The sequence below is a fragment of the Anomaloglossus baeobatrachus genome, chromosome 7 (genome assembly GCF_048569485.1).
Source record: "Anomaloglossus baeobatrachus isolate aAnoBae1 chromosome 7, aAnoBae1.hap1, whole genome shotgun sequence".
In the NCBI taxonomy this organism is placed as follows: Eukaryota; Metazoa; Chordata; class Amphibia; order Anura; family Aromobatidae; genus Anomaloglossus; species Anomaloglossus baeobatrachus.
The window spans coordinates 218,611,610-218,628,047 of record NC_134359.1 but is presented as its reverse complement, the minus strand read 5'-3'; the positions used below and the strand labels follow the sequence as shown (position 1 = coordinate 218,628,047).

General features: G+C 47.7%; 1 protein-coding gene across 1 annotated transcript in view; it reads left to right on the top strand.

Annotated features, from left to right (window-relative positions):
• Window positions 1-16,438, top strand: part of LOC142246081 (uncharacterized) — a 104,133-nt gene that overhangs the window by 68,224 nt on the left and 19,471 nt on the right. The window contains exon 7 of the mRNA XM_075319102.1: window positions 362-421. Within this exon, the coding sequence (XP_075175217.1) occupies window positions 362-421 (60 nt within the window). The remainder of the gene's footprint in view (window positions 1-361; window positions 422-16,438) is intronic.

Here is a 16,438-nt window from a genome sequence, read left to right as displayed (position 1 = left end):
AGGACCCCTTCAGCCCGGTGTCTGTGCCTTCCTTCAACTACACAAATCATGAATTAATTTCAAATAATAAAATCATCATTTACACCAGGCACTGCAGGTTGTGATTAGTAAAGGGTGGTTTTAGGTTCAGCAGGATTGTTTGCTATATATTGAATATAAGAAATTACTCAGCAATATTCCCAAAATAAATTTAGCTCCTATATCTGTTTTTTTGCAAATATGGACTGTCCGAGCAACCAGTTCATTATAATGCTTAGCGGTGCTGCTAGGTTATATGTGCTGATAATTTAGAGAAGAATGCTCCTTTAACTTTAGGTTGTTCCAAGGTCCTGGTAACCATTCAGTTTGGTTTTCTATACAGGTGTTGGAGGCGCATATCCATCCCCACCAGCATATGGAGGTGGAGGGATGCAACCCTCAGGTATAGTGCAATAATTACCTATACATATATGAATGTTTTCTTTAAGATAGAGTAAATTGTTTTTTATTAAACTTGTATACAAAACAGAAATCACAAAATAGTTTACAATTGTAGAATAACTAGGTTTATTACGAAAAGCAATAAAGACTTGAATATATTACCATCAATCATATCATGTATACAGAATATTATATGGCATTCGATTCCAAAATACAATAATAATATTAATTCATTTACATAGCGTTATTAATTTCACAGCACTTTACATACATGGCAACTCTGTCCCCATTGGGGCTCACAATCTAAATTCCTTATCAGTATGTCTTTTGGAGTACACAGTGCTTTAATAATTATACTATTATAAAAGGGCATACAGTGCTGTGCCATGCTTTGATATTAACATTTACAAGACTTTTATGACATTTTATATTCAATAAATGCTTGCATATCAGCATAATTGTTCCTTATTGTCCAGTCTTCTTAAAGGGAATCTGTCACCCTATTTCAGTTTTTTCAGTTATTTATATCGGCGTACAGGTGGCATAGCGGTGAAATTAGCCACACCTGTATGCCTCCTGGATGATGGGTCATTTTACAAAAATCATCTTTTATATCTACTATCTTCCAGGCTACGGGAGTGCACTGCCCAGAAGATAAGCCTGCCTCCAGTCTCCATTATACAGGCTTCCTCCTCCCCTTCTCTTCCCTAGTGTCTCTGTGACGTCAGGTGCGCAACCGGATATCTTGCATATGTGCATTCTGCCTGCTGTCTCTCCCCTGCACTGTGAAGTAGCAATGACTCCCTGGCACTTGTGCACAACAAAATGGAACAGTATGCCCACAGAAGGGCAGGACAGTGCAGGGAGGGACAGAAGGCAGAATGCGCAGACGCCGGATTTCCAGCCGCACGCCTGACATCATCAGGACACTAGGGAAGAGAGAGGGTGGAGGAATCCTGTATAATGAAGACCAGAGGTAGGCTTATCTTCCAGGCAGCACATAGACTTCCATAGACAGTAAGATAGAAGATATAAATTATGATTTTTGCAAAACAACCCATTATCCAGGAAGCATACACGTATTCGTACACGTAGTCTATAAGGTGGTACAGGCGGTCAATAACAGGGATTGGCTATCTGGCAAATGCCAGAAGGTCCTGTCTGGCCGCCTTTTCTGCTATGCTGTTAACAGTATTGGCCAATACTGTTAACAGTTGTCACAGAGCCATAGGCTTCATCATTTACCTTGTGAGGCCGCAGCTTCCCTTCTGTCTGTGGCTAAACAGGGGAGGTCAGCGCTGTGATGACATCACTGCATCGCGCCACCAGCGTCCACAGTGAGACTGGCTAGAAGAGGAGAGAGACACTGGAGGATGAGGAGTCTATATTAGGTGAGTATAAGGATTTATTTTTCAGATCTATGGGGAACCATGCTACTACTTAAGGAACTATGGGCTGGATCATCATGTTACATAGAGCACTGTGGGGTGGACCATCATCTATATATATAATTGCCTTATTCTGTCTGTCTGTCTGTCTGTCTTGCTCCAAAATTGTGTCCTTACGGTGACACAAAGCTGATTGGCCGCTGGGCTCGCCATGGCTCCGCCCCCCGCACGGATTGGCCGCTCGCCTCGCCTCAGCTCCGCCCCCCCACGGATTGGTCGCTCGCCTCGGCCTGGCCCCGCCCTCTGCAAGGATTGGCCACTCGCCCCGGCCCTCCGCACGCATCGCCAGACATAACCTTGCGCTGCTGGGATCGTGACGGAGCCGGTGAACGCTGGTAATCATTATACACATCGGGTAACTAAGGTCCCTTAGTTACCCGATGTGTATCATAGTTACCAGCGTACACCGGCTCCCGGTACACATGTGCAGGGAGCCGGCATTATACTCCTCTCCCCCCAGGACTACTCCTCCTATTATAGTCCTCCTATTATACTCCTCTCTGAGTATAATAGGAGAACTATTATAGCATGGGGGATGGAGCACGATGGGGTGCGCAGCATGGGGGATGTAGCACGATGGGGGGTGCGCAGTATCAGGGATGGAGCACGATGGGGAGTGCGCAGCATGGAGGATGGAGCATGATGGGGAGTGCGCAGCATGGGGGATGGAGCACGATGGGGGTGCGCAGCATCGGGGATGGAGCACGATGGGGAATGCGCAGCATAGGGGATGGAGCACGATGGGGGGTGGGCAGCATGGGGGATGGAGCAAGATGGGGGGTGCGCAGCATGGGGGATGGGGCATGATGGGGGGTGCGCAGCATGGGGGATGGAGCAGGATGGGAGGTGCACACCTCCCCCCAACACACACACACAACACACCACACACACACTGGGAACCACAAACACCGCCATACACAGACACCCACACACACAGACAACGCCGCACACACACAACACCCAACACACAAACACCGCGGCATACATAAATATACGCACATACCGCACAACACACACATTGCACAAAACATACCTCCCCCCAAAACACACCACACCCACACAAACCGCGCAACACACACACACACAACGCTACAGACACACAGCGCTCCACAAACAACGCAACACACGCAACACACATACAACACCGCTCTCACCCCCCGCCATACCCAGACAACACCCAGAACATGTACAGCGCCCTACACAAACACTTGGTAACTACACACAACAACATCTATATATATATATATATATATATAACAAAAATCATACATTAACTACACAAAACGTAAATTCTAGAATACCCGATGCGTAGAATCGGGTCACCTTCTAGTAATATATAACAGGCTATGAGATGGACCATTTACTTACATAATCACCAGTTTTGTCTGTTCTCCTATTCCGTGATGCACCGCGGCATTGTCCGTTGCGCAGTCGCAGTTCGAACGATGCTCCGGCTTCCGAGTCCTCACTGCACGCACGCATACACACACAGAGCAGAGACACATATTGCAGACACACACACAGCGCAGCGCACATAGCAGACACTGAGCACATACACACACATAGCGTAGCGCACATGCATGTATACACTACACGCGCACACACGCACGCGCGCACACACTGCTGTATACTCGCCTGTCCGGGGCCGCCACCGATTCTGCTGTCAGCCCTTTACTGCAGGGGGGGCTGGGGGCATACAGGTGATCTCATTGAATATGGAGTTTTTCCCTTGGACACCAGCACTATTTGGGTCTGCAGTGTGGTATTTATCATCAGGATCCCCTCTTTGAATCAGCCATCAGGCTACAGAGGGTTCTCCTGAACCACCATTGTAGTTTACTATTTGCCTCCTGAGGAACCCACTTCTGGGAGAAACGCGTTGAGGCTTGAAATTACTATTTTATTCATATCAATGAGATAAGTTTTTGAATTTTCCTCCCTACTGTCCACCTGCCACACCAATTGATTTGTTGCACTTATCTTAGGCACTGCACCTTTTTTCCGGCAGGGACTTCAGGGGCAGCAGGGAAAGTCGTCGCGGAGTGGGGGCGCCACATCGCATTTTTAGGGTGCCAACCCCCGCTGTAAGGCAGTGCACAGATAGGTGCAGCTATTGAGGGCTAGCAATATATCCTGTGCACTTTTAGTAATCACGGTGTGGTTTTAAGTGATTTAATAAAGTATTTAAGTTTTATAGGGATAGTCTATGTGCATGCAGCCCTTTACTGCAGTTGAATGCTTTGTGGCACCGTAAAGTATTCAACTGCAGTAAAGCCAAGCCATGACATCAACCTGCAGCGGCCGCCCCGTACACCGGACCCTATCACGGAGGAGTCTGTGTGCTGCAGCTGGAGGCTCTGCGGGCACGGAGGACAGGTGAGACACGGGATAATAGGGGACAGAAGGGAACCAGCAGGAGCACATTACTAAACAATATGCTCATTGCTGCAGGGGACATCAGCCCCCCTACCAGATCTGTATACCCCCAGCCCCTTCCACCAGATCTGTATACCCCCAGCCCCCCCCCACCAGATCTGTATTCTCCCAGCCCCCTCCACCAGATATGTATACCCCTAGCCCCCTCCACCAGATCTGTATATCCTCAGCCCCCCCACCAGATCTGTAGGCCTCCAGCTCCCACCCCACCAGATTTGTAGGCCCCCAGCCCCTACCCCACGAGATCTGTAGGTCCCCAGCCCACACCCCACCAGATTTGTATGCCCACCAGATGTGTATGCCTCCAGCCCCCCCTCACCACATCTGCCCACCTCCCACCAGATCTGTATGCCCCCAGCCCCTCCCACCAGATCTGTATGTCCCCAGCCCCCCACCAGATCTGTATCTCCCCAGCCCCCCCCACTAGATCTGTATGCCCCCAGCTCCCCCCCGCCAGATCTGTATGCCCCCAGCCCCCCACCAGATATGTATGCCCCCAGCCCCCCATCAGATCTGTATGCCCCCAGCCTCCTGACCAGATCTGTATGCCCCCAACCCTCCCAACCAGATCTGTATGCCCCCAGCCGCCCTGACCAGATCTGTATGCCCCCAGCCCCCCCCGACCAGATCTGTATGCCCCCAGCCCCTCCGACCAGATCTGTATGCCCCCAACCCCCACACCAGATCTGTATGCCCCCAGCCCCTCCACCAGATCTGTATGCCCCCAGCCCCTCCACCAGATCTGTATGCCCCCAGCCCACCTCCCACCAGAACTGTATGCCCCAGCCCACCTCCCACCAGAATTGTATGCCTCCAGCCCCCCCCCTCCAGATCTGTATGCCCCCAGCCCCCTCACCAAAATGGAATGCCTCCAGCCCCCCCTCACCAGATCTGTATGCCTCCAGCTCCACTCACCACTGCTCCTGTCAGCACCACTAAGCATAGACAAATGTTTATTTCACCGCACTCCCGATGCGATAGCATTGGGCCTATTTCTAGTCATATTATATAGGGCACAGGGAGGTGGGCCATCATATTATATTAGGGGCTGTGGGATGGACCATTATACTATATAGGGGCTGTGGGATGGACCATCATACTATATAGGGGCTGTGTGGTGGACCATCATACCATATAGGGGCTGTGTGGTGGACCCTAATACTATACAGGGGCTGTGAGATGGATTATCATACTATATACAGTGCCTACAAGTAGTATTCAACCCACTGCAGATTTAGCAGGTTTGATAAGATGCAAATAAGTTAGAGCCTGCAAACTTCAAACAAGAGCAGGATTTATTAACAGATGCATAAATCTTACAAACCAACAAGTTATGTTGCTCAGTTAAATTTTAATACATTTTCAACATAAAAGTGTGGGTCAATTATTATTCAACCCCTAGGTTTAATATTTTGTGGAATAACCCTTGTTTGCAATTACAGCTAATAATCGTCTTTTATAAGACCTGATCAGGCCGGCACAGGTCTCTGCAGTTATCTTGGCCCACTCCTCCATGCAGATCTTCTCCAAGTTATCTAGGTTCTTTGGGTGTCTCATGTGGACTTTAATCTTGAGCTCCTTCCACAAGTTTTCAATTGGGTTAAGGTCAGGAGACTGACTAGGCCACTGCAACACCTTGATTTTTTCCCTCTTGAACCAGGCCTTGGTTTTCTTGGCTGTGTGCTTTGGGTCGTTGTCTTGTTGGAATATGAAATGACGACCCATCTTAAGATCCTTGATGGAGGAGCGGAGGTTCTTGGCCAAAATCTCCAGGAAGGCCGTGCTATCCATCTTCCCATGGATGCAGACCAGATGGCCAGGCTCCTTGGCTGAGAAACAGCCCCACAGCATGATGCTGCCACCACCATGCTTGACTGTAGGGATGGTATTCTTGGGGTCGTATGCAGTGCCATCCTGTCTCCAAACGTCACGTGTGTGGTTGGCACCAAAGATCTCGATCTTGGTCTCATCAGACCAGAGAACCTTGAACCAGTCTGTCTGAGTCCTCCAAGTGATCATGAGCAAACTGTAGACGAGCCTTGACATGACGCTTTGAAAGTAAAGGTACCTTACGGGCTCGTCTGGAACGGAGACCATTGCGGTGGAGTACGTTAGTTATAGTATTGACTGAAACCAATGTCCCCACTGCCATGAGATCTTACCGGAGCTCCTTCCTTGTTGTCCTTGGGTTAGCCTTGACTCTTCGGACAAGCCTGGCCTCAGCACGGGTGGAAACTTACAAAGGCTGTCCAGGCCATGGAAGGCTAACAGTAGTTCCATAAGCCTTCCACTTCCGGATGATGCTCCCAACAGTGGAGACAGGTAGGCCCAACTCCTTGGAAAGGGTTTTGTACCCCTTGCCAGCCTTGTGGCCCTCCACGATCTTGTCTCTGATGGCCTTGGAATGCTCCTTTGTCTTTCCCATGTTGACCATGTATGAGTGCTGTTCACAAGTTTGGGGAGGGTCTTAATTAGTCAGAAAAGGCTGGAAAAAGAGATAATTAATCCAAACATGTGAAGCTCATTGTTCTTTGTGCCTGAAATACTTCTTAATACTTTAGGGGAACCAAACAGAATTCTGGTGGTTTGAGGGGTTGAATAATAAATGACCCTCTGAATAAACTTTTCACAATTTTAAAAAAAAAAAAAAAAAAAAAAAAAAAAGAAATAACATTCTTTTTTGCTGCAGTGCATTTCACACTTCCAGGCTGATCTACAGTCCAAATGTCACAATGCCAAGTTAATTCCGAATGTGTAAACCTGCTAAATCTGCAGGGGGTTGAATACTACTTGTAGGCACTGTAGAGGCTGTGGAGTTGACCATCATACTATATAGGGACTGTGCGGTGGATTATCATACTATATAGAGGCTGTGGAGTGGACCATCACACTATATAAGGATTGTGAGGTGGATTATCATACTATATAGAGGCTGTGGAGTGGACCATCACACTATATAAGGATTGTGAGGTGGATTATCATACTATATAGAGGCTGTGGAGTGGGCCATCATACTACAGTCATGGCCAAAAGTTTTGAGAATGCTACAAATATTAATTTTTACAAAGTCTACTGCTTAAGTTTTTCTAATGGCAATTTGCATATACTCCAGAATGTCATAAAGAGTGATCAGCTTAACAGCAATTACTTGCAAAGTCAATATTGGCTAAGAAAATGAACTTTAACCCCCAAAACACATTTCAACATCATTGCATTCCTGCCTTAAAAGGAGCAGCTAACATTGTTTTAGTGATTGTTCTATTAACAAAGGTGTGGGTGTTGATGAGGACAGGGCTGGCGATCAATCAGTCATGATTAAGTAAGAATGACACCACTGGACACTTTAAAAGGAGGCTGGTGCTTGGTATCATTGTTTCTCTTCAGTTAACCATGGTTATCTCTAAAGAAACACGTGCAGCCATCATTGCTCCACACAAAAATGGCCTAACAGGGAAGAGTTTCGCAGCTACAAAGATTGCACCTCAGTCAACAATCTATCGCATCATCAAGAACTTCAAGGAGAGAGCTTCCATTGTTGCCAAAAAGGCTCCAGGGCGCCCAAGAAGGACCAGCAAATGCCAGGACCGTATCTTAAAACTGTTTCAGCTGTGGGATCGGACTACCAGCAGTGCTGAGCTAGCTCAGCAATGGCAGCAGGCTGGTGTGAGTGCTTCTGCACGCACTGTGAGGCGGAGACTGCTTGAGCAAGGCCTGGTTTCAAGGAGGGCAGCAAAGAAGCCACTTCTCTCCAGAAAAAACATCAGGGACCAACTGATATTCTGCAAAAGGTACAGGGAGTGGACTGCTGAGGACTAGGGTAAAGTCATTTTCTCAGATGAATCCCCTTTTCGATTGTTTGGGACATCTGGAAAACAGCTTATTAGGAGAAGAAGAGGTGAGCGCTACCACCAGTCTTGTCTCATGCCAACTGTTAAGCATCCTGAAACGATTCATGTGTATGGTTGCTTCTCAGCCAAGGTAATCGGCTCACTCACTGTCTTGCCTAAAAACACAGCCATGAATAAAGAATGGTACCAGAATGTCCTCCAAGAGCAACTTCTCCCAACTGTCCAAGAGCAGTTTGGTGCCCAACAATGCCTTTTCCAGCATGATGGAGCACCTTGCCATAAAGCAAAGGTGATCACTAAATGGCTCATGGAACAAAACATAGAGATTTTGGGTCCATGGCCTGGAAACTCCCCAGATCTTAATCCCATTGAGAACTTGTGGGCAATCATCAAGAGACGGGTGGACAAACAAAAACCAACAAATTCTGGCAAAATGCAAGCATTGCTTATGCTAGAATGGACAGCTATCAGTCAGGATTTGGTCCAGAGGTTGATTGAGAGCATGCCAGGGAGAATTGCAGAGGTCCTGAAGAAGAAGGGTCAACACTGCAAATACTGACTTGCTGCATTAACTCATTCTAATTGTCAATATAACCTTTTGGTACTCATAATATGATTGCAATTATATTTCTGTATGTGATGTAAACATCTGACAAACACAATTAAAAACCAGAGGGCAACAGATCATGTGAAAATATAATTTTGGTGTCATTCTCAAAACTTTTGGCCATGACTGTATATAGGGTACTTTGAGGTGGACCATCATATTATAAAAGAGGCTGTGAGGTGGGACAAAATAAAGGATATAGCATTGGTATAATATTTAATGAAAATATTAAAAGGACAAAATTCAAAAAACCACTCTATGTGACAATAAGGCATACAACATATATGGATATGAAAATGACATATGCCGTATAATTGCTGTATGGGTGAGAGCCAAAATATAGGTCTAACACCAAATAAATATACCTGTATATAAGATATACTGCACCAGATGTACAAGAATTATAAATACTAAGGTGCCATGATATGTGATAAAGGCATTAACAGCAACCACTGAGATGCAGGGATGTATACAAATGTATAAGGTGTGAGAGTAGACAAGAAATATTATTGCACTATACCCTAAATTAGCTGTATTGCACATTAGCCTCTGTGCGCACTAGGCCGTTTTGCCCGCGGATTTACCCGCGGATTTGCTGCAGAAATTTCTTGAGAAATGTCTGCAATCTTTGTGCAGACATTTCCCAGCAAATCCTATCAGAAAAAAAATAGCTGTGCGCACTGTGCGGATTTTTCTCAAGAAATTTCCTTGAGAAGATTTTCTCGAGAAACTTTCTTGAGAAAATGAGCATGTCCATTATTTTCCGCAGGTACCTGCGGAATACCCCCGGAATTTCACTCCATTCACTGTAATGTAATCGCGAAATTCCGGGGGTATACCGCAGGTAGCAAATGATGTGCGGTATACCCCCGGTATAGCCGCGATTTACCTGCGGTAATGCTCATCGCTGCCTGCGGTTTTGCAGGGAGGGATGTCATTATGCCAGGAAGAGGAGGCGGAGCAGAGTAAACACAGACGTCACACTCCCTGGACGCCGCACAGAAGCGCTTCTGTGTAACCTCCAGGTGCCCGTGCAGTCTGTGTCCCGCTCCAGCCTCGCGGCTGCCTGCACTGCAGGGTGTCAGTGTCTGCCCGCAGTGTCAGCAGCTTGTCACGCTGCAGCGCAGGCAGACACTGACACAGGCAGACACTGACACTGCATTGCAGGGTGTCAGTGTCTGCCCGCAGTGTCAGCAGCTTGTCACGCTGCAGCGCAGGCAGACACTGACACAGGCAGACAGTGACACTGCACTGCAGGGTGTCAGTGTCTGCCCGCAGTGTCAGCAGCCTGTCACGCGGCAGCGCAGGCAGACACTGACACCCTGCAGTGCTGGGAGCCGCGGGGATGACGATCGCTGCTGTCAGGAGGTGAGATCATTACCTGCTGTGACGATCTCCTGCCTCCTGACGTCAGCGCTGTCACTGCTGTCTATGGCCGTCTCGCGAGCGGCCCGAGACTGTCACTAGCGGTGACGTCACGGGCTCTCGCGATACTTCTGACAACGCGGGGGCATAGAAGGCAGTGACAGCGCTGACGTCAGCAGTGCAGGAGATCATCACAGCAGGTAATGATCTCATCTATGCTCCTGGCAGCAGCGCTCGTCATTCCCTGCAGTGAACTGGGCTGACCTATTGATGTTAGCTCAGGTCACTGCATTGCTCTCCCAGCCAATGGGGAACATTCTGTTCTTCATTGACTGGGACAGCGACTATGGTATGGATCGCCGTGCCCCCCCCCCCCCTTATTGGATTACGCCGGACGTGGAATTGATTGTTCTTTTCAATAAATTGGTTAAAGAGGGAATGTGGGGAGTGTTTTTTCAAATAAAACTTTTTTTGTTGTCTATTTTTTATTTCTTACTGACTGGGTTGGTGATGTCGGGTATCTGATAGACGCCTGACCTCACCAACCCCAGGGCTTGATGCCAGGTGACATTACACATCTGGCATCAACCCCATATATTACCTCGTTTGCCAACGCACCAGGGCGCGGGATGAGCTGGGGCGAAGCGCCAGGATTGGCACGTCTAATGGAAGCGCCACTTCTGGGGCGGCTGCGGCCTGCTATTTTTAGGCTGGGGAGTGTCCAATAACAGTGGACCTCCCTAGCCTGAGAATACCAGACCACAGCTGTCCGCTTTACATTGGCTGGTGATCCAATTTGGGGGGGACCCCACGTTTTTTGTTTTAAATTATCTATTTAATGTAAAATAACAGCGTGGGGTGCCCTCTATTTTGGATTACCAGCCAAGGTGAAGCTGCCAGCTGTGGTTTGCAGGCTGCAGCCGTCTGCTTTACCCTAGCTGGCTACAAAAGATGGGGGGACCTCACGTCGGTTTTTTTTTTAATTATTTATTTATTTTATGGCTAAATACAAGGCTAAGCACCCTTTAGGCTATGTGCACACGTTGCGTAAATACATGCAGTTACGCTGCGCTTTGTAGCGCAGCGTAACTGCATGCGTCCTGCGTCCCCTGCACAGTCTATGGAGATTGTGCAGGGGCCGTGCACACGTGGCGTTTTAGAGCACAGCGCTTCGGCTTCTGCCGAAGCGCTGCGTTCTAAGAAGTGACATGTCACTTCTTCCGTGTGCTTTGCCGGCAGCTCCTGCTCTGTCTATGGCAGGAGCTGCAGGCAGAGCGCATGGAATCGGCTTTTTTTTTTTTCACTACGGACATTTCTGCAGCGATTTAAAGCGCACATGTGCTCTTCAGATCGCTGCAGAAATTTCTGCAGTGACTGTACGCAACGTGCGCACATAGCCTTAGTGCCACATGAAAGTCACTAAAGGGTGCCAGCTTAGAAAATGCAGGGAGGTGGGACATTCTATAGGTCTTTCTCATCTATCTATCTATCTATGGTCCGTTTCACACGTCAGTGAAAAACACTGACGTTTTTCACTGGCGTGTAAAACATGCACATGTCCCTGCATGTGCCGTGAATTACGGCACACGTGGGTTCTCTAAGTGCAATCCGGGCTCCATTCTCCGTGGCCCGTGATTGCACTTAGAAATCAACTCACCTGTGCGCGCTCCCGCTCTCCATGGTGCTGATTGCTCCCGTGGTGCAGCATCCGGCCGGCGGTGACCCCCGCAGCAGCTGCTTCCGGGTCGGCTGTGTCGTGCATCATGAATATGCGCGACAGTAATGAGCCGGCTCAGAAGCAGCAAGCTGCACGGGCTGCAGAGAGCGCCGCTGAAGCCGGGTGAGTAAAAATGTTTTTTATTTTAAAAGCACGTTTTTTTCTGGCACGTGTTTCACGGACCACGACATCAGTGATGCCAGAAAAAAATGGACATGTCTCCGTGCGGCAATCACGCACACGCGGGTACGCTGCACGGAGACACGTGCAGTGACAAATCACTGACGTGTGAGCAGACCCATTCATTATAATGGGTCTGCGTATGTCAGGGATTCTGGTACGTTTAAAAAAAAGCACAAACGTACCAGAATCACTGACGTGTGAAACAGGCCTATCTATCTATTCATCTATCCATCTTTCACTCTATCCATTATCTGTCTATCGATTATCTATATTATTTATTGGAAAACCGCAGGGAGCAACCTGCGGTAAATCCGCGGCAAATCCGCGGCAAATCCGCATGCGTTTTTCCCGCGGATTTTTCCGCAGGTGCGGAAATCTTCAACTCCCAGAAGTTTCTCAAGAAATTTTCTTGAGAAAAATCACTTTTCTAGTGCGCACAGAGCCTAAAAGGCAGGGGAAGCCACAACATGCCATCACATGACCCCAAAGATACCACAGCTCACTCTCCTCCTTCCCGACGCGTTTCTTCAAATCCCAGGGAGTTGTTCGTTTATATAAGCAACGGAATATCTCCTTTCATATATGCTACGTGACATGTGGCGTGGAGCTCACAGTGCCTCATTTCTATGAACCTCCTTATCCCCTGATGACTCAAGGATTTGAAGAAACGCATCGGGAAGGAGGAGAGTGAGCTGTGACTGCGTCTGGTATCTTTGGGGTAATGTGTTGCATGTTATGTTAAGAACCTATTGCACTTGTCTCTCTCTTTAGCTAATTCCAATCAAAGAAGTGATAGGCAGAAGGAATGTCAGAATTCATTTTCTAAAGTTAGAGAACAATGTGGTCAACCTGTGTATCTGCGAGAAGTATTGCTATATTTGTATAGGCATCAGTGGCCTACTGCCAGATGGTTGGGTTTCTCTGTATTGTTTGCAATGTATCTCTTTTTTCCACCTCCTCTTCTCATCCTTCCTTCATTGATCAGATTTATGCTCCCATCAGAGGGAGGATAGTTGAATTTAGTGTGATTGAGGAGAATCGGGTATGTTAGAGGGGCATCAAAGAAGTAAACTGGTGGTTGTTAGTAGTTGTGAAGGTAGTTACACTAGTTATTCACTAGATGGCAGTCTTGTGCTATGACTAAATCAAAATCTAATATATAAAGCTAAGTGTCTGTGTGTGAGTGTGTGTGTGTGTGTGTCTGTGTGTGTGTGTGTATGTCCGCTAAAGGAATCCGCACCGTCGCATTTACAATCACGAAATTTTGCACAGACGCCTCATGTGACTCAGTCTATGACGTTCCCTATGTTTTGACGGGAAAATTTAACCCCGCGCTTTACAGTTACTCATCAAATCCTGCCTCCATTAAACTGAATGGAGATGGGAGCTACAGGCTATTAATAGCAACTGTCAGTGGTTGCTATAGGAACAAAATAAACTGTTAGTATAAGAAGCTTATGTGTGAGGTAATATGATGTCGTTTGGGAGACGGATAGAGAGAGAGACAGAAAAAGACAGACAGACAGAGACACAGACAGAGACAGACGGGGAAAGAGACAAAGTGATAGGGACAGACCTGGAAAGAGACAGACCTGGAAAGAGACAGACCTGGAAAGAGACAGACCTGGAAAGAGACAGACGGGGAAAGAGACAGGCCTGGAAAGAGACAGGCCTGGAAAGAGACAGCTGGGTAAACAGACAGCCAGGCAAAGAGACAGACAAGCAAAGAGACAGCCAGGTAAAGAGACAGTCGGGCAAAGAGACAGATGGGGAAAGAGACAGCACTGGAAAGAGACAGCACTGGAAAGAGACAGCACTGGAAAGAGACAGCCCTGGAAAGAGAAAGACGGGGAAAGAGAAAGACGGGGAAAGAGACAGACCTGGAAAGAGAGAGACAGACAGACACACACAAAGAGACAGATGCAGAGGTAGAGAGAGACAGACAGACATAGAGATGGAGACAGACTGATACAAATACAGATAGAGATAGAAACAGACAGACAGAAGCATAGACACAGACAGACAAGGAAAGAGACAGACATAGAAACAGACAGAGAGCGACACACAGACAGAGACTGGGAGAGAGACAGAGAGACAGTTACTATCCCGGGCAACACCCGGGTACTACAGCTAGTAGCCAATAAAGTAGAATTTCCACTTCTGGAAAGTATGAAACCCTCAGAACTCAAAAGGTAGAAATAGATGTCCATTGCAGAATCTGTAAGCAAAATGGTAGTAGATAAGTAGGGCTTTAAGGAGATGAGCACCAAAGCAATGAGTTTGATGGGGAATTGTTTAAGGCATCCAGTGGCCTATTAACTCCACAAGAGATATTGCAGAGGCACTGATGATAAACCTACCTGTGAAACTACTTGCATGGTGACAAGATAGCCCCCGTGGCCACAGAGGCAGAAGACATGATATAATAAGGCTTTCAAAATTCTGAGCTTGTGATGGAGGAAACTAAAAATCAGGTGCCTCTATTTCCCTTCTCATTGTGTCACATGGATTGGGAGAGACTCTCCTTCAAGATAAATCGTGGTGTGGTCTCAACTGGTGTCCATTCTATTTATCAGGCCCAGAGCTAGGCAGCAGCAAGTGTAGGGAGCATCCACTTGGCCTGCACACAGGGAGGTCCCATCGCCTTTACACAGGGTACGTCAGTCAGAGGCACCACATGCCACTCAGTAGAGGGAAGCCGACAGAACCAACAGTCCTGCATTCAGGACAGTAAGGAAAGTCCCATTAACCCAATCTACTGGGGTGGCAATTTAGTAATGATATACCAGAAGGGGCCGAGTGCAGTGGCGGACATACCATTTGTGCCTCACAGGTGCCAAAAAGGTGAGGGGGCCTATTTCTACCTCCAAAGCAGATGCAATTTTACATTTTTATGAGCTCATGTTCTGCAAAGGGTCCATATATTATTCTTGCACAGGGGCCCGTTTCTCTCCGTGTCCACCCGTGGCAGGGTGTTACCCACCCAGTCAGCATAAAGATGGCATCTCACCACTTCAGTTAGAAATACCTCTGGTGGATATGGCAAACTAAAGGCCCTGTCACACACAGAGATAAATCTTTGGCAGATCTGTGGTTGCAGTGAAATCATGGATATATTGTTCCATTTGTACACAGCCACAAACCTGGAACTGATTGTCCACAATTTCACTGTAACCACAGATCTGCTGCAGATTTATCTCTGTGTGTGACAGGGCCTTAAGCATACCTCCCAACCGTCCCGGATACAGCGGGACTCTCCCGCTACTGAGTCTTTGCTCCCGAGTCCCGAGCAGGAGCTATGTATCCCGTGGCTTCGCCCACCCACTGTAGCACCGCCTCGCTGTATCTTCCTACTATCCATTACAGAGCCGAGCGCGCTACATGAAATTCCTGTGACTGCTGCTGCTAAGGTATGAATCACCCCCCCCCAGCCCTGGAGCCGACATCCCCAGCCCCGAAGCCTGTGCGCTTCTCTCCAGCTGTTTCCTCTGACTCCCTGTGTGTTTGCTTCTCACTGCTGCAGACACAGGGGAAATCAGGAACCTGAGGAGAAGACCATGCAATCAGCGCTTGTTTCCTCTCCTGCAGTTAGCACTGGCCAGTAATAACCTATGCAGAGTTAGCATCTGCCGATGCTTCTATTAGCTTACCGATCACATGGTCTCCTGTCTGTAGAGCAGAGCTGCTGGGTCCTAGCTGCCCAACAGGTTCAGCTCTGCTCTATCCTGGCTGCCCTACCAGTTAAAGGGAACCTGTCAGGTGCAATATGCACTCAGAGCCAGGAGCAGTCCTGGGTACATATTGCTATTCCCTGGCTAACCCTTCCTGTATACACTAGCATAGATATAAGATCTTTAAAAATACTTTTTCTAAAGATCTCTTTATCTTATGCTAATGAGCGTAGGGACTAGTTCCAAGGGCGTTACTTCGCTTGTCTAGTCGGCTCATATAGCGTTAGCATGTTATTACGCCCCTGTGTGAGTACTAACACGCTATGTGAGCCGACTAGCCAAGCGACGTAACGCCCTTGGGACTAGTCCCTGCGCTCATTAGCATAAGATATAAGCTCTTTAAAAATACTTTTTCTAAAGATCTCTTTATCTATGCTAGTGTATACAGGGATGGTTAGGCAGGGGTTAGTAATATGAACCCAGAACTGCCTCCCGCTCTGAGTGCATATTGCATCTGACAGGTTCCCTTTAAAAGGCACCTGTCACCAGATTTGGTGACTATAAGCTGCGGCCACCACCAGTGAGCTCTTATATACAGTATTCTAACATGCTTATAAGAGCCCAGGCCGCTGTGTAGAAAGCAAAAATCACTTTATAATACTCACCTAAGGGGCGGTGCGGTGCAGAATGGTCAGATGGGTGACAGGTTCCCTTTAATCTCTGTTGGACGGGCTGCCCAACTG